This window comes from Macaca nemestrina, chromosome X (genome assembly GCF_043159975.1).
Source record: "Macaca nemestrina isolate mMacNem1 chromosome X, mMacNem.hap1, whole genome shotgun sequence".
In the NCBI taxonomy this organism is placed as follows: Eukaryota; Metazoa; Chordata; class Mammalia; order Primates; family Cercopithecidae; genus Macaca; species Macaca nemestrina.
Genome location: NC_092145.1, coordinates 142531295 through 142549891, shown reverse-complemented (window position 1 = coordinate 142549891; position 18597 = coordinate 142531295). Strand labels below are relative to the sequence as shown.

Here is an 18597-nt window from a genome sequence, read left to right as displayed (position 1 = left end):
CGGGGATAGACAGGTATTTATTATATTATTTTCCATACATTTCTGTATGTTTCAACTCATTTCGAATGAAGCAGTACTTTTATAGAAATCATATTAGGGGTCATAATCCCAGTTCTCCCACGAGTGCAGGTCTCTCCTCTCATATCTGATCACCCAGCCTTTGCTCTGACTCTTCCTTCTCCAAGTTCATTTTATCTTTATATTAAAGTGAAACAGACTTTCTTGTCAGCTTCTACTCCTTGGGGCTGGCTCTGCCCCTTGGGACAACAATGACTCTACTGTCTTCTCTCTGCTGAAATAACTGAAATGATTGTCCTTCTACAAAGCAATAGAACTTTGAGTCTTAGGAGAAATTTGTTAAAATCTGCCCTATGTGGATAATACATCAAACTCGTGCTGAATATTTGTTTACTGCAAAAGACATCTTTCAGATTTTAATATAATTCAGTGAGAGAGAAAATGATAAAAGGCTTAGAAAATATTTTTCATCAACTTTTAAAGAAGTAATCTTTTCTAGATGTTAAAGAACTATAAAAGTCACCTATTTTTCCCTGCATTAAAAAAAAAGTAATTAGAAAGACACTATTTCTTCCATAAACACATTCATTTCAGAATTGCCTACAAACTTTTTTTTTAACCATAAAGTAAGGGAAATTGAGTTTAGTTTTTTTGCCTAGTAGGTTAGCTCAGTGATGTTCAAGTTGCAAGTTGTGACCAATTACTAGGTTGTGAAATCAGTGATAGCAGTACTTGAAAGAAATGTAATGGAAGAGAAAATACTGGAATGTAACACTCATAGAGTAAGTACTGTTTGTGAAACTTTTGCTTTGGTTTTTAAAAGTCACACTCACACAGAGGCATGTACTGTGTCACAATGTAAAATGTAGTTCTTATTATGGGTTGCAGCAAAAAAAAAAAGTTTGAAAACAATTGGGTTAGATGATAACAAATGCTTATAAAAGCTGCTAGCTGAAAACCAGGTTTCTTTATTCTGAAACACCAGTGTTGTTCAAATTTGTTGGCTATGAAAATGTATGATATGAAGGTAGGAACCACCTGAGATCAGAGCTACATCTTTGCTGGGTGCCAGTGACACAAGTAAGAAATATTTTGCTTCCACTTTGTCCAAATTTAAGATTTCACAAGAATTTTTAGAAGCTTTATTACTTCACTTAGCATATGTCACAGAGACTATATTAGGCTAATGTGCACAAGAAAAACTTAGCAAATTAACCTTCTGTGCTTTTGTTGACACTTCTGCAAATGGATAAAGCCCTTTAGCTTTGACCTTGCTCCTCAGTCAATGAAGGTGTTTTGAGTTTTCATACCCCTGGCAGTCCATAGCAGGGAGCTACAGTCAATAACCCCTTTCCTGTTCTAGCAAAGCCATTCAAGACACAGCAATTAGCCCTAAGAACCCAAATGCAGAGAGAAATACAATTCATGATCTTGCTCCTTGCTGTACTCTAATGAGGGACTCAGTAAAAGTTCCATTCTCCCCAGAACAAACACAACCTGAATGGATTCTTCTTTCTGCCCTTCTCTTAAACACAATTGGCTTTTATTTATTCAGACATACTCTACATGTAACAAACCTTGGAGAGCACTAATCTTATTAGGGTCAAGGGCATACAGGCCATGCTTTAGACTGCCATAGACGTTACTTTGGATCAGGACATCTTTTGTGAAGAGTTTGTGAATAAGGTATCTAGCTGACAGGCTTGCGCAAGACTTAGCTTTTGCCAAAGTCAGTACTGAATATGGCATCCGTATATTTCTCCAAGGTCTTCCAAAATAGCCTAGAAGCAAAAGAGAAAGATGTCAATTTTCACAGCAGATGTTAGGTTGCATTATTTTTTAAAGGCTGAAACAGAAACACTGATTTTTCTGAATTGTTAGGCTCAAGAATTTGAGAGGTTAAAAATCTAAGGCCTTAAACATTTTTATTTATTTTAAAGACAGAGTCTTGCTCTGTTGCCTAGGCTGGAATGCAGTAGCAAAATCATGGCTCACTGCAGCCCCAGCCTCCCAGGGCTTGAGTAATCCTCTTAGCTTAGCCACTCGCCACTCAAGTAGCTGGGGCTACAGGTCCACCCCACCACCCCCAGCTAATTTTTTTTATCTTTTATAGAGGCAGGGTCTCACTTTGTTCCTCAGGCTGGTCTCAAACTTCCAGACTCAAACGATCCTCCTGCCTCGGCCTCCCAAAGTACTGGGATTACAGGTATAAGCCGTCGTGCCCAGCCTAAAGCCTTGCATTTTTAGTGGATTATGAGACAGCATGAGAAATGAGGTAGAAATCACTGTGATTACACATGCTACCACGGTTCAACAGGAAGATTTAATATGCTGTTACCTTTTAGGATACAATAAGTTTTAAAATTACATTTAGTAACAAATTCTAAGTAATGTAATGCACTGTTTCCCTACTTATAAGAAAGATTTTTTCAAAAATAAGCTCCATGATTCTTCCTGAAATAGTTATAATTTTTAAAATGTAGGTTTTCTATTTAGTATTAAATTCATTTTAAATCAACACACTGCTGGTTCACTTTACATACTGTATCTTAGAGATCTTATTTGAAATGAAAAGTAAGTTTTAAGACTTTTCATTTCTCAACTCTACAGCTTAATCATCATCATCTCTCTTCAGTCCATAGTGATTCAAATTAACTCTAATTGAAAAATATTATATTTTACATATAATAATTATTTGTTAAATAAAATATATTTAAAAATATAATATAATTATTATAAGTCAGTAAGTATATTCTTCATCTTAGAACATCCATCATTTAATGGGTGGCAATAAAAACTATTGAATCATCCAGATTCAACATTTAGCAGGAGAGATTATTTAGAAACACATTTAATGGGTCCAAAGACTTAATTCTGGGAGATTTACCTAGTAATATTTATCAAGGCTCAGGAAAAAAGGTTAATACTCTTTAACCTGGTAATTCAATTTCTAAGAACCTAACCTAAGATAATCCAAAGTATGAAAAAATCTATCTGAATCGGCCGGCGCAGTGGCTCACACCTGCAATCCAGCACTTTGGGAGGCTGAGGCAGGTGGATCACCTGAGGTCAGGAGTTCAAGATCAGCCTGGCCAACATGGTGAAACCCTGTCTCTACTAAAAATACAAAAAAAAAAAAAAAAACTAGCCGAGCGTGGTGGCACACATCTGTAGTCCCAGCTACTCAGGAGGTTGAAGCAGGAGAATCGCTTGAACCTGGGAGGCGGAGGTTGCAGTGAGCCGAGATTGTGCCACTGCACTCCAGCCTGGGTGACAGAGCAAGACTCCATCTCAAAAAAAAAAAAAAAAAAAAATCTGAATGAAGACTGTTTTTTTGTAGACTGATTTGTAATCCCCTTCCAAAAAACCCTCAAACCAAAATGACAACAACAACAAAAAGAAACAAAGTAGGAGACAAATAAATTGGGATGCACTTAATTAATGGAATGTTATAATCCTACTTAGAGCAATGATTACGAAGATTGCAGATTCTTGAGGAAAAATAGATACATATTATAATGTTAGAGAAGGGGAGTAATTATATGGGAATCATAATGTTTCCAAATGTTCACAGGAAAAAAAAAAACTGGAGGAAAATGAAAATGCCCACAACAGTTTTTTAAAGTATTTTGATTGTGGGAGATTTCTTCCCCCTCTTAAAAATATTTTCCAATTTTTAAAATAAAATGGCATAACGGACTCCACACACACTACAGTGACTGCTTGGCTCACAGTGGGCTTAGTTGCCCCGTCCCCTCGTTATAGCTGAGTCAGGGTTAGAGACATGTGGCCCAAGTTCTCACAGTCTTGGGGCTGCTCTAGTTCTTGCCTGCCTGAGACTCACTCGGTTCTTTGCTTCTTTGAATACAGGAGCTATTCAACTGGTGACTTGTGTTGTTGTTTAATTTATCCAGTCTGTGTCTGTAGTGTACAATCTTAACAAATACAGTAGTTAGATTACTTTTATAATGGAAGAAATAAAGCTATATCTTGTCAATGATTTCGTTTGAAAAGGATCCCAGGTAGTATTCTACTTAGGGTTAACATGGGGGCAGGGTACAGAGAGAATGAAGTTTTGCTACTTCAGATGTCACTCATCGGTATGGGTGATGCTAAAGCCCAGCACCCTGGGAAGATGCATTGGGAAGCACAAGTGGCAGGTGGCACAGTCAGTACTGAACCACTGCCACTTGACACTCATCAAAGCAGGAGGCGCCTTTAGCAGACAGTTTAGCAGTGGGAGCACAATGTTCTGAGAGATGAGATTCACGAATTCGTGCCAAAAATCCTATTGCACACCTGCAATGTGCCAGGCACACAGAGAACAAGAAGTGTATCTCAGCTGCAGCCCCTCCCCTTCACCACGGAGGGCAGTGTCTTATCAGAGCTCACACGGTCCAGTGAGTCGGCAAAGAGCCACTTTCCGTGGGAAAAATAACAGTCCCAGAACCATGTGTCTATATATTTCATTAACTCATTAATAAAAGACATTAAATTGTTTCACTTTCTGATGAAATTTCTCAAACACACATAAAAGTAGAGAGAATAGTACAATGAGCCCCAAAAATGCATCACTCAGATTCAACATTTATCAGCAAGAGAATTTATTTAAAAATAAGTTTTTTAAAAACTCACCCCATGCTTCACCAGGTTCCTCTGGATTATCAGTGGAAGGCTCTTGCATTTCTTCAGGGATAGAATTACTGTTTGGCTGCAAGTTCCCCTTTTCTCTCATTTCAGAATAATTCATTGGCTGAAACATCCAAGAACTGCCTTCACCACCATCTCTGTCCCTATGGTCATTTCTGTCTGCAGATGCTGGTGCAACAGGGTTGGTAAGCTTTTTATTTTTGCGAACAGTTTTCTGTTGAAATACAAAACCATATCCGTAAACAAAGTCCCACAGCAAGAAAATATGTCTGTGCTCTACCACCTACCAGGCCCCCCCTAGGGAAGCAACTAACTCTTTAAAAGGTGGGCTGAAGCCATAGGAATACTGTTTGTCGCAATACTATCTGGAAAGAAGGAAAGGGGTGGCTTCTTCCGCAAGCTGTCATGACCCGCTGCTCCTTGCAGGATTTTGTAGCTTTGTCTAAGGAACTGAATGAGAACTGCTGGGACAAATTAAGTGCATAATAAACATTTCACAAATAAACAAAGCAGTGAGTTTCTTGGAGATGACCACTTTTTGTTTCTCATGTTTTGTTTGTATTCTTTTTCCCTAGTGGCGCTCAAGTCTGGCTGCCCGTTTGAATGACCTTCGGGATCTGTAAAAACAAATGGTTGTGCTGGGCCCCACCCTAGGCAAATTCAGCCAGAATCTCTGGCAGTGGGAGTGGGGAGCTCAGGCGTTAGTAACTATTTTTAAGTGTCTCATGTAATTCTAATATGCACCCAGGGTTGACAACCACTGCTCTGGGTTAGCGCTTCTTGAACTTTAGTGTGCACACAAATCACATGGGGGATGGAGGTTGGGGAGGGTCTTGCTAAAATGCAAATTTTGCCCCGAATCAAGACCCTGCAATTTTCACAAGCTTGCCAGTGGTCCACTGCTGCTGGGCTGTGGACCTACTCTGAGTGACAAGGACCTGTCCCATTCCTAGTCAAGCACACAGCAGGCACTTGGCAGACACTGCTTCTCTTCTCTTTTGACACCTAAGCAAATATGCAAATTACCATTTTCCAGGCAGTGTCTTAATTTTACATTCAAATTGTTTAGGGTGCAATTTTTGAAGGCTATAAAATGGAATGTTAAAAATAAGCAGATTTGGTTTCAGGCAGATGGTGCTTGAGCTATCACTGAAATCAACCCGTTCACCAGGAAAACATACGCTCAGCTACAAATATTCTTGGCAAATTGTTTCCATAAACTTACTCTAGAGACACAGGAGCGACTAGACATGGCCAGAAGAAAAAGGGGGTTGGTGGAAATTAGGAACTGTCATTAAGATACATATTTCATCAAAAGACAACAGATATGACACTCTTCCCTAATGGCCCGGTCGTGGTAAAACAAACAAAAATCTCTAATGTAGTTTGAAGATAGACTGGAGGAGAGAGAAACTAGATTTCTGTTATCACATAACTATATGGAGTGTAAAATATCTGTAATCGTTTAATGTCATAACGTGTTTATTTCACCAAGTTCCATCATCACTAAAAGTGAACAAGTAATGAAGTGCCTGCATTTTCCCCTGCACCTCCTCAGCTACCATTGAAACAGCCAAAGAGCACACAGCTAGCTCCTTTTTGTGTTGCTCGGTGAGATACTAAAAAAGATTTGCCAAATATCTTTGTAGCTGAAACTATTTTCCTAGTATTATCCTTGGCTTCAAATATACTAATTATAGCACTTTATTTATCTTTAGGATATTTTTATAGAGCATAAATCTCAAAAAAGTAAAATAAACATGCAGTATGCTTTTGAAAGAACATCCCATGCCCCCTAAGTTAAGTTAATGAGAATTTTAGCACACGGCCTAAGGAGCCTGTAACTCATGCTATCAGTTCTGAAGCTATACACAGTACAAACTCAGGTAATAGTAACCATATTTAGACAAAAAATAACTTACTGGAGTACTCTTGGCTTCAGAACATAAACAGTAGATCATAGAATTGATACCAGAAATACAGTCCTGCCAGTCTTTTCCATGTTCACACAAATCACAGGTGGGAAAAGTTGTTGCCAGATATTCTGCAAACAGCAGAAAGTATTCACGAAAATTAGAAAAAAAATTAACAAACCAACGAAAATTTTTTTTCTTTAAATACTGACTTTTAGATGGTTCCATTGTGTAATGGTGAGCACTCTGGACTCTTAAATACTGACTTTGTCTCTTTCTACTTCTCATCCTTTTCTCTTATTCTTTCTGAGAATTTAGAAATTCCACCCAATGAGGATGCTTTGCTGAATTATTTCCCCTACCATGAGATCCCCTAAAACACTGACGTAGGAAGCTAATATTGAGCTCTTGTTGCTCAAAAAAAAAAAAAAAAAAAGGTGTAGGCCGAGCACAGTGGCTCACGTCTGTAACCCCAGTGTTTTGGGAGGTCAAGGCAGGAGGACCAGGAGTTTGAGAACAGCTTAGGCAGCAAAGTGAGACCTCATCTCTATAAAAAATACAAAACTTAGCTGGGTATGGTGGCATGCACCTGTGGGCCTAGCTACTCAGGAGGCTGGGGAGGAAGGGTTGCTTGAGCCCAGGAGTTCGAGGCTGCACCAGAGCTATGATCACACCACTGCACTCCAGCCTGGGCGACAGAGCAAGACCATGTGTCTGAAAAACAATTTTAAGTGTGTAACCAAATGTTGACTCTTTCAGGGTGTTCAGACCATTTAATAACCCAATGGATAAATCAGAGCTAAAAGGAAACATATCAAGAGAAAATAGTGTTACTGCAAACATGATTACACCAGGGGCTCACTCATTGTGTCTATCTTCCCCAGCTCTTCCCTCTGCCTAGAACATCCTCCTGTTCCCTCTACCTAGTGAAGGAGTCCTTCAGAATCCAGCTCAAACATCCTGTCCTTAGTTAAGCCTTCCCCAACTCCCTCAAAGCAGCTGCTCTGAGCTTCCCCAACACTACCACACTGGACTGGGATGTATCTGTTTCCATCAACATGTCCCTTTCTAGACTATGAGCTCCTCATAGGCAGAAACACTTATTCATTGCAGTATCCTTAGTACTCATGAGTTCTAGGATCTCAATAGACATGTCTGGAAGGCAGGAAGGCAGGAGGCTAAAAAGGACTAATCATAAAATTCTATTTCTGTGTTGCTAGTCTCCAGCACTGACAAGTCTTTAATTCCCCCACCTTTTGGCAGAGGAAGCTTTTTACTTTTTTTTTTTTAAGTAGCAAGTTTCAGGGCTAAAGAACTGACTTAGTACTAACCATAAACAACTATAATAGATGAGGCTTGTCTTATTCAACCATTCAAGTCAATGGACAAGTTTTATTCTTTGGAAGTTGTTACCAACGATATATTATTAAGTTGTAAAATCAGGGTCAGACAGGTGAAAAAAATGAAGAGTTTTAAGATTCACACAGACTTCATTGTTATTCCTTCAACTGCCAATAACATTCATTATATGACCAAATGATTATTAAAAATAAGATTCCATTATCACTTAATGTACACATACCTCTCAATGCAGCCATTTTGTTTGGGTCAAGGGACTGGCTGTCTTTCAAATGGATATCCACTGAGTTGCTAATCAGGATTTCCTTGGAGAACAAAATACGAACCAAATAGCAGGCTGCTTGCTTAGGTTTGGCCATATTTCGTACGGCCAGCAAATGAGTTTTAAGTACTCTGACATTTCTTTTTGGATCACCAAGATAGCCTTTAAAAATAAAGAGAAAAAGGAACATCCTTGGTTTTGTCATGCAAAGGTATCCTGAAAGTACACAAGAGAATTACACTGATTTCTTTCTTCTTCTTCAAATAAGGCAAATGCTGATAAACTGATTTCTAATTCATGAATTTCTACTTGGGTGAATTTTTTTTTCGATTTTTTTTTCCTTTCCCTTAAATGGGTCTCTTTGACACCATCTGCCAAACTGTCAACATTCTTCACTTCTGCTGGTCTTGAGCTTACTGTATTGAACTACTCTCTTCATTAGTTTGAACACACGTCATTGTTAGGCTGCAGGTGCATATGTAAACATGTTGCCCTGAGTTCCCACTGCTCCATTTCACACTCTAAAAAGTATACTCAGAGCCATTCTACTGGGTAAGTGGATGTTCCCTGAAGACAGTATTGAAAGCATGGGTGGGGATCATTAAGAAAATTTTCAAATAGCTAGCATTTATCAGTAGTTCCTGTATATCAGGCATGTGCTAAATATTTTACATCTATGCACCAGCTCAGTTTCATCATTCTAACACCTCTATCATTACTCCCACCCCATTATTCCCACCCCCATTATTTCCAAATGAGGAGACCGAGGCCCAAAGAAGATAAGTTATTTGAAAAGGTCACACTGCTAGTTACAGAGCCAGTTTTAAAATCTGTTTATGAGTCAACTGCTCTAAACCATGAATCTTCTACTAATATCTTCCATTCTTTTTCCTATTTTTTTAAAAGAAAAAATTGAAATCATGCTTTAAGTATAGTTTAAATCCTGCTTTTTCAGTTAACATTGTATTTTGAGCATTTCTCTGTTTTCATCTTTTTAAAAAAATCTGCATTCCTGTCACCATGATTTTCCTGACAAGTGACATTTATGTAGTACTTACATCCGAGGCATTGTGTTAAGAGCTTTAAATGCATTGTCCTAGCCAGGTGCCGTGGCTCACGCCTGTAATCTCAGCACTCTGGGAGGCCGAGGCGGGCAGATCATGAGGTCAGGAGATGGAGACCATCCTGGCTAACACGATGAAACCCCATCTCTACTAAAAATACAAAAAATTAGCTGGGCATGGTGGCGGGCGCCTGTAGTCCCAGCTACTCGGGAGGCTGAGGCAGGAGAATGGCGTGAACCCGGGAGGCAGAGCTTGCAATGAGCCGAGAGCGACAGAGCGAGACTCCAGCCTGAGCGACAGAGCGAGACTCCGTCTCAAGAAAAAAAAAGAGAGAGAGCTTTAAATGCATTGTCCTATTTGATCTTCACAATTCTGTGAAGTAGGCACTATTATTTTTGTCACTTCACAGCTGAAGAAACTAATATTTAGGTTACGAAAGGGGCTGAAGGTCATAAGGTTAGTAAGACACAGAGCGGGGATTTGAAATCAAGCAGACAGACATGAGAGCTCATGCCCTCAACTATTAGGCTTTACTGCCTCACATGCTGTGGATATACCAGAAGTCAAGTGATTAATTCCCTATCATCATTTATTTTTGTTTGTTTGTTTCCAAATTTTCCCAATGATTCCGTAAAGGACATTCTTGTACCAAAATTTTTATGTAATTTTTTATTACACTTTCAGAGAGAAGTGAGATTACAGTCAACTGGCATAAATGTTTTTATGGATTTTTCTACAAACTATCTTTCAGAAAGTTTGTACCAATGTATACTTCTAACAATGTATCAGAGTGCCCATTTTAGTACAGAGAATCAACTTTTGTTTCTGGGTTTTTTGTTTGTTTGTTTTTTGTTTTTTTTTTTTTTTGTTTTGGCTGGAGTACAGTACAGTGGCATGATCATGGCTTGCTATAGCCTCAACCTTCTGGGCTGCTCAAGTGATCCTCCCACCTCAGCCTCCCAAGTAGCTGGGATTACAGGCACATGCCACCACGCCTGGCTAATTTTTTGTATCTTTGTAGAGATGGGGTTTTGCTATGTGGCCCACGCTGGTCTCAAACTCCTGGGCTCAAGCGATTTTCCCACCTCAGCCTCCTAGATTGCTGGGATTAACAAGTCTGAGCCACTGTGCCCAGCCAAGACCACAATTTTTGAAATTTCTTCTAGTTTGAGTAATAAAATAATTTAAAGGAATAAGCTCTCCTCTAGGAAGGGAGTCAACAAACTACAGTCCACTGGCCCATCCCCCCACCGACATGTGTGAAAGGTATGCTGGCCATGGCCATGCCTATTCATTCGTCTATGGGCTGAGGCTGCTCTTATGTTACAACAGCAAATGTGGGTATTTGTGACAGACAATACTATCTAGCCCTTCACAGAAAAGGTTTCCTGACCCCTGTTCTAGGATATTAATAAGAGATAAGCTGCTTAGAAGTTGAGACAAAAATGAACTGACTACAAAATATTTGGAAGGCTTACCCTTAGAAGCCACAGAGCTTGGGGTCCCCTCATCTCTGCCACTGTGGCTTGGCAGGCAGTACATGAACTGGTAAGATACGTGAGCTTTAGGCCAGTTACAGTGGCTCATGCCTGTAATCCTAGCACTTTGGGAGGCCAAGACAGATGGATCACTTGAGGCTAGCAGTTTGAGAACAGCCTGGCCAAAATCGCAAAACCCCATCTCTACTAAAAATACACAAATTAGCTGGGCGTAGTGGTGTGTGCTTGTAATTCCAGCTACTTGGGAGGCTAAGGCAGAAGAATCGCTTGAACCTGGGAGGCGGAGGTTGCAGTGAGCCAAGATCATGCCCCTGCACTCCAGCCTGGGCAATAGAGCAAGACTCCACCTCAAAAAGAAAAAAGACACATGAGTTTTAAAGTCAGAAAAAGCTGGGGCAGAGCTCAAGTCCTACTCACCAGCTCTGTGACCTTGGGGATGGGGATAATAAAAGTGCCAACACCATGGGGTCATTATGGGTATAAGTGGAGAAGAGGCATGTCAATTATTTAGCACAGTGCCTTGCATGTAATATGCACTCAATAAATGTTAGTCATGGTTCTGAATATCACCTAAAACCTGTCCTCAAAACAGGAAACACACAGCTTTCACTGTCTTGCATCAAGTAAGTGGAAGAATGTAGCTCAAATAGTGCCACTTATAATGTGTGTCATTTCAAACTCACCATACTTGGGAAGGATACAGACAGGTGATGAGGAAGAATCCTGGCCACTGTCACTGTTCAATAAAGTTGAGCGATTCATTGTGTTGAGGCTGTTTTCCGTGTTGGTATCTACTTTTACCAAAATGTTCAGAGGTAACAGTGCTGAAAGAAAAGAACTCTCAATTGACAATTCTATATCCAGCAAAACTGTTTTTCAGGTACAGAGGGGAAATACACTCTCAGACAAAAGAAAACTAAAAATATTTGTTGCCAGCAGACCTACTTTTTTTTTTTTTTTTTTTTTTTTTTTAGACTCTGTTGCCCAGGCTGCAGTGCAATGGCATAATCTCGGCTTACTACAACCTCCGCCCACGGGGTTCAAGCAATTCTCATGCCTCAGCCTTCCGAGTAGCTGGAATTACAGGCACCCACCACCACACCTGGCTAATTTTTGTATTTTTAATAGACATGGGTTTTCGCCATGTTGGCCAGGCTGGTCTTGAACTCCTGACCTCAAGTGATCTGCCTGCCTCAGCCTCCCAAAGAGCTGGAGACCTACTCTTAAAGAATGGTTAAAAGAAGATCTTTAAACATAAAGGTTATGATGATAGAAGGAACAGTGGCACATCAGAAACGAAGAAAGAATAGAAAGATGCATGTGGAGAAATGGAACAGCCACACTGGAAAACAATTACTACATTTGTAATTATAATTACTATTATTGTAATTATTATTATAATTTAAAATGTAGTAATTAATTGCAGGGTTTTCTTAGGGTTAAGCACCTAAGAGTGAAATTGCTGGAAATTTCACTCTTAGGTATTTATCCCAGAGAAATAAGAGCTCGTGTTGACACAAAAACCTTCACATGAGTATCCTCAGCAGCTTTGTGATAGCCAAAACCTGAAAACAACCCAAGTGTCCTTCAATAGGTGAATGGTTAAAGAAACTGTGGTAAATCCATACCACAGAATACTATTCAGCAATAAAAATGAAAAAGAGAAAGAGCAGAAAAACAGGCGATACAAAACCATCATGAGTTCTCTAAATCATATGGAATGACTGAAACAAAAGTGAAAACACCATCTGATACCTATGACTATGATATTTAAAGGTGGGGAGAAAAAGAAACCTAAGTGGAATTAAAGTTTCAACACTTACATTCTAAGTGGTAAAATGCTGATTCCAACAGGCAGTGATAAGTCACATATGTATACAGTAACACTCAGAGCAACCACTAGGAAAACTGCACAAAGCGATATACTCAAAAACAAACAAATCAACATGGAATGCTTAAAATGTTCAAGTAACTCACAGGAAGGCAAGAAAAAGAAAAGGAGAATGAGAAACAGAAAATAAACAGAAAAATAATAAAATGGAAGGGCTTAAACCCTGTATCAATAATTACGTTAAATGCAAATAATCTAAACATACCAATTAAGTGGCAGCAATTGACAAAGTACATAAAAAACAAAACCCTCGATTGCCAAGTAGTGTAAATGAAAACAAAAAAGAAAAACAAGACCCACCTGTATGCTCTTTATTAGAAACTCTACAAATTCAGTAACATAAGTAGGTTAAAAGTAAAAGAATGAAAAATTACCATGTGATATGGTTTGGATTTGTATCCCTGCCTAAACTTCATGTCAAATTGGAGGAGGGGCCTGGTGGGAAGTGACTGGATAATGTGGGCGGATTTCCCCCTTGCTGTTCTCATGAGAGTGAGTGAGTTCTCACGAGATCTGATGGTTTAAAAGTGTGTGGCACTTCCCCCTTTGCTCTCTCCTGCCACCATGTGAAGAAGGTGCTTGCTTCCCCTTCCCCTTCTGCCATAACTTTAAGTTTCCTGAGATCTCCCAGTCATGCTTCCTGTTAAAGCTGTGGAACTGTGAGTCAATTAAACATCTTTTCTTCGTAAATTACCCAGTCTCAGGTACTTCTTTATAGCAGTACGAAAATGGACTAATGCACCACGCAAATATTAATCCAAAAAAAAGAAAGCAGAGGGGCTATATTGATATCAGATAAAATAAACAGACTTCAGAGCAAAGAAAGTTACCAGAGACAAATAAGAACACTACATAACAATAAAAGGGTTAACCCCCAGGAAAATATAATGATCCTCAATATGTTCGCACCAATCAAAAGTGTCTCAAAATATATAAAGCAAAAACTGAAAGAGTAGAAAGGCAAAATAGACAAACCCACAGTTATACTGAGGACCTCAAAACACCTCTCAGCAACTGACAGAACAACCAGACAGAGGCCAGGCACGGGGGGCTCATGCCTATAATCCCAGCACTTTGAGAGGCTGAGATGGGCAGATCACCTGGAGGTCAGGAGTCAGGGACCAGCCTGGCCAACATGGTGAAACCCCGTCTCTACTAAAAATACAAAAATTAGCCAGGCATGGTGGCACATGCCTATAGTTCCAGTTACTCAGGAGGCTGAGGCCCAAGAATCGCTTGAACCCAGGAGGCAGGGGTTGCAGTGAGCCAAGATCAAGTCACTGCACTCCAGCCTGAGTGACAGAGCGAGACTCTGTCTGAAAAAAAAAAAAAAAAAAAAAAAAAGAACAACCAGACAGAACATCAGCAAGGACAGAGAAGACCTGAGTAACACACAACCAACCAACAGGATTTTCATTATAGAACATTCCATCTAATAAAAGCAGAATACACATTTTTTTTTCAAATGCCTATGGAACATTCACCAAGACAGACCACATCCTGAGCCAGAGGAAAAAACCTCAATAAATCTAAAAGAATTGAAATCATATAGAGTATATTTTCTGACCACAGTGGAACCAAACTAGAAATCAATAACAGACAAGAGAAAAATCTATAAACACTTGGAAATTAAACAGCAAACTCCTAAATAATCCACATGTCAAAGAGAAGTCTCCAAGGAAATTTGAAAATACACAGGACACAGCTCGGGAGCAAGATAGCTAAATAGAAGCCTCCACCGACTGTTCTCCCCACAAGAACACCAAATTTAACAACTATCGACACAAAAAAAGCACCTTAATAAGAAATCCAAAATCAGCTTAGGTCCCAGCTCAGCCACAGTCGGGTAGGGTACCAAGTGGGCTCTTGGGGTCCCTGATTCCAGGCCTTGGCTCTTAGATGGCATTTCTGGGCCTACCCTGGGCCAGAGGGGAGCCCACTGCCCTGAAGAGTGAGTCCCAGGCCTGGCAGCATTCACCATAAGCTGAGTGAACAGCAGCAGTGGCCTGGCGGTACCCCCTGTGGGCCTGTGGCAGTGGTGGCCACAAGGAGAGACTTCTCTGCTTGTAGAAATAGGAGGGAAGAGTGGGAAGGACTTTGTCTTGTGGCTTGGGTGCCAGCTCAGCCACAGTAGAATAGAGCACCAGGTAGATTCCTGAGGTCTCCAGCTCCAGGTCCCAGTTTCTGATTGGCATCTCTGGACCTGCCCAGGGCTGAGGGGAACTCACCGCCCTGAAGGGAAGGACACAAGCCTGGCTGGCTTCACCACCTACTGATTGTAGAGGCCGAGAGTCTTGAGCAAACACACACTGTAGCCAGGTAGTGGTTACAGCGAGCCTTGGGCAAGACTCAGGGTTCTGCTGGCTTCAGGTCTGACCCAGCACAGTCCCAGTGGTGTTGGCCACAGGGTTGTTTGTGTCACCCCTCCCCCAGCTCCAGGCAGCTCACCACAGAGAGAGACTCCTTTGTTTGGGAGAATGTAAGGGAAGAGGCCAGGCGCAGTGGCTCATTCCTGTAATTCCAGCACTTTAGGAGGCTGAGGCGGGCAGATCACCTGAGGTCAGGAGTTGAAGACCAGCCTGGCCAACATGGTGAAACCCTGCCTCTACTAAAAATACAAAAATTAGCTGGGCATGGTGATGCACACCTGTAATCCCAGCTACTCGGGAGTACTGAGGCAAGAGAATCGCTTGAACCCGGGAGGTGGAGATTGCAGTGAGCTGAGATTGCGCCACTGCACTCCAGCCTGGGCAACAGAGTGAGACTCCATCTCAAAAAAAGAACAAGAGTCTCTGCCTGGCAATCCAGAGAATTCTTCTGGATCTTAACCAAGATCACCAAGGCGGCATCTCTACAAGTGTTCAAGAGCCACTGCATTACTGGGCTTGGGGTGCCCCCTGACGAGATACGGCTTCAGTGACCAAAAACTTAGATCAAAACACCCAAGTCCCTTCGAATATCTGGAAAGCCTTTCCAAGAAGGATGGCACAAGTAAGCCCAGACTGCAAAGACAACAATAAATATCTAACCCTTCAATGCCCAGACAGACGAACATCCACAAGCATCAATTCCATCCAGGAAGACATGACCTCACCAAACGAATGAAATAAGGCACCAGGGACCAATCCCAGAGAAACAGAGATATCTGACCTTTCCAACACAGAATTCAAAATAGCTGTTTTAAGGAAACTCAAAGAAATTTAAGATAACACAAAGAAGGAATTCATAATTCTATCAGATAAATTTAACAAAGAGATTGAAATAAAAAGTATCAAGCAGAAATTCTGGACTTGAAAAATGCGGTCAACATACCGAAGAATGCATCAGGGTCTTTCAATAGCAGAAATGATCAAGCAGAAGAAAGAATTAGTGAGCTTGAAGACAGGCTATTTGAAAATACAAAAAAGACAAAAGAAAAAAAGAATGAAGCATGTCTACAAGATCTAGAAAACAGCCTCAAAAAGGCAAATCTAAGAGTTATTGGCCTTAAAGAGGACATCAAGAGAAAGACGGGGTAGAAAGTTTATTCAAAAAGATTTGCTAAGCGCAGTGGCTCATGCCTGCAATCCTAGCACTTTGGGAGGCCAAAGCAGGCAGACTGCCTGAGCTCAGGAGTTCAAGACCAGCCTGGGCAACATGATGAAGCCCCATTTCTACTAAAAATACAAAAAATTAGCCAGGCATGGTGGTATATGCCTTTAATCCCAGCTACTTAGGAGGTTGAGGCACGAGAATCACTTGAACCCGGGAAGTGGAGGTTGCAGTGAGCTGAGATCACACCACTGCACTCCCACCTAGGTGACAGAGCAAGACTCTGTCTCAAAAATAATAATAATAACAGACAACTTTCCAAACTTAGAGAAAGAAGATCCAAGTACAAAGTTATAGAATACCAAGCAGATTTCACCTGAAGAAGACTACCTCAAGATATTTAACAATCAAACTCTCAAAGGTCAAGGATTACAAAAAGATCCTAAAAGCAGTAAGAGAAAAGAAACAAACAACATACAAAGACCTCTAATATGACGGGCAGCAGACTTTTCAGTGGAAATCTTACAGGCCAGGAGAGAGTTCCATGACATATTTAAAGTGCTGAAGGAAAAAAAATTTATCCTAGAATAGTACATCTGGTGAAAATATCCTTCAAGCATGACGGAGAAATAAAGACTTTCCCAGACAAACAAAAGCTGACAGATTTCATCAACAGCAGATCTATCCTATATGAAATGCTAAAGAGAGTTCTTCAATCTGAAAGAAAAAGACATTAATTACCAATAATAAATTATCTGAAGGTATAAAACTTATTAGTAATAACAACACACAGAGTATTATAACACTGCAATTGTGCTGTGTAAAATACTCTTAAGTAGAAAGACTAAATGATGACCCAATCAAAAATAATAATTACAACAACTTTTCAAGACATAGACAGTACAGGCCGGGTGCAGTGGTTGACACCTGTAATCCTAGCACTTTGGGAGGCCGAGGCAGGCAGATCACCTGAAGTCAGGAGTTTGAGATCAGCCTGGCCAACATGGTGAAACCCCGACTCTACTAAAAATACAACAAGTAGCCGGGTATGGTGGCGGGTGCCAGTAATCCCTGCTACTCAGGAGGCTGGGGCAGGAGAATTGCTTGAACCCGGGAGGCAGAGGCTGCAGTGAGCCAAGATCACCCCACTGCACTCCAGCCTGGGTGAAAAGAGGGAAACTCCATCGGAAAAAAAAAAAAGACATAGACAGTACAATAAGACATACAGAGAAAACAAAAAGTTAAAAAGGGAAATTAAGTTAAAGTGTAGTTTTCATTAGTTTTCTTTTTGCTTGTTGGTTGGTTTATGCAATCAGTGTTAAGTTGTCATTAGTTTAAAATAATGGGTTATAAGAGTATTTGCAAACCTCATGGTAACCTCAAAGCAAAAAACATACGATGAGGCTGGGCATGGTGGTTCATGCCCATAATTCCAGCACTTTGGGAGGCCGAGGTGGGAGGATCACTTGAGCCTAGGAGTTCAAGAAAAGTTCAGCCTGGGAAACATGACAAAACCCCATCACTACAAGAAATACAAAAAGTTATCTGGGTGTGGTGGCACGTGCCTGTAGTCCAAGCTACTTTGGAGGCTGAGGTGGGAAGATCTCTTGAGCCTGGGAAGTCAAGGGTACAGTGAGTCAAGATCGTGCCACTGCACTCCAGCCTGGGCAACAGAGCAAGACTCTGTCTGGAAAAAAAAAAAAGATACAATGGAGACACAAAAAAATAAAACAAGAAATTAAATCGTGCCACCAGAAAAAAATTACCATCACTAAAAGGAAGACAGGAAGGAAGGAAAGAAGGAAGGAAGAGAAGACCAAAAAACAACCAGAGAACAAATAACAAAATGGCAGGAAAAAGTCTCAACTTACCAATAAAAAAAATTGAATGTAAATGGACTAAACTCTCCAATCAAAAGATAGAGTGGCCGAATGGATTAAAAAAAGCAAGAAACAATGATCTGTTGTGTACAAGAAGCACACTTCATCTGTAAAGATACGCTGAAAATAAAGGGATGGAAAAAGATATTCCATGCCAATGGAAACCAAAAAAGAGTAGGAGTACCTGTACTTATATCAAACAAAATAGATTTCAAGACAAAAAGCTGTAAGAAGAGACAAAGGAGACCATTACATAATGATTAAGTGGTCAATTCAGCAAAAGGATATAACAATTGTAAATCTCTATGCACCCAACACTGGTGCACCCACATATATAAAGCAAATATTATTAGAGCTAAAGAGAGAGATAGGCCACAATACAATAATAGCTGGAGACTTCAACACCTCACTTTCAGCACTGGACAGATCATTCAGACAGAATATCAACAAAGAAATATCAGATTTAATCTGTACTATAGACCAAATGGATCTAATAGATATGAACATTTCGCAGATATATTAAATGTATA

The 18597-nt window shown here is 40.3% G+C and overlaps 1 protein-coding gene across 6 annotated transcripts in view; it reads right to left on the bottom strand.

Annotated features, from left to right (window-relative positions):
• LOC105478283 (BEN domain containing 2) overlaps positions 1 to 18597 on the bottom strand; it is a 64117-nt gene that overhangs the window by 7562 nt on the left and 37958 nt on the right. For all 6 annotated transcript variants that reach the window (XM_071088513.1, XM_071088518.1, XM_071088514.1 and 3 more), the window contains 5 exons: positions 11449 to 11589; positions 8164 to 8364; positions 6591 to 6712; positions 4654 to 4882; positions 1596 to 1799 (listed from right to left, as the gene is read on the bottom strand). In XM_071088513.1, coding sequence (XP_070944614.1) covers positions 1596 to 1799; positions 4654 to 4882; positions 6591 to 6712; positions 8164 to 8364; positions 11449 to 11589 — 897 coding nt within the window. The remainder of the gene's footprint in view (positions 1 to 1595; positions 1800 to 4653; positions 4883 to 6590; positions 6713 to 8163; positions 8365 to 11448; positions 11590 to 18597) is intronic.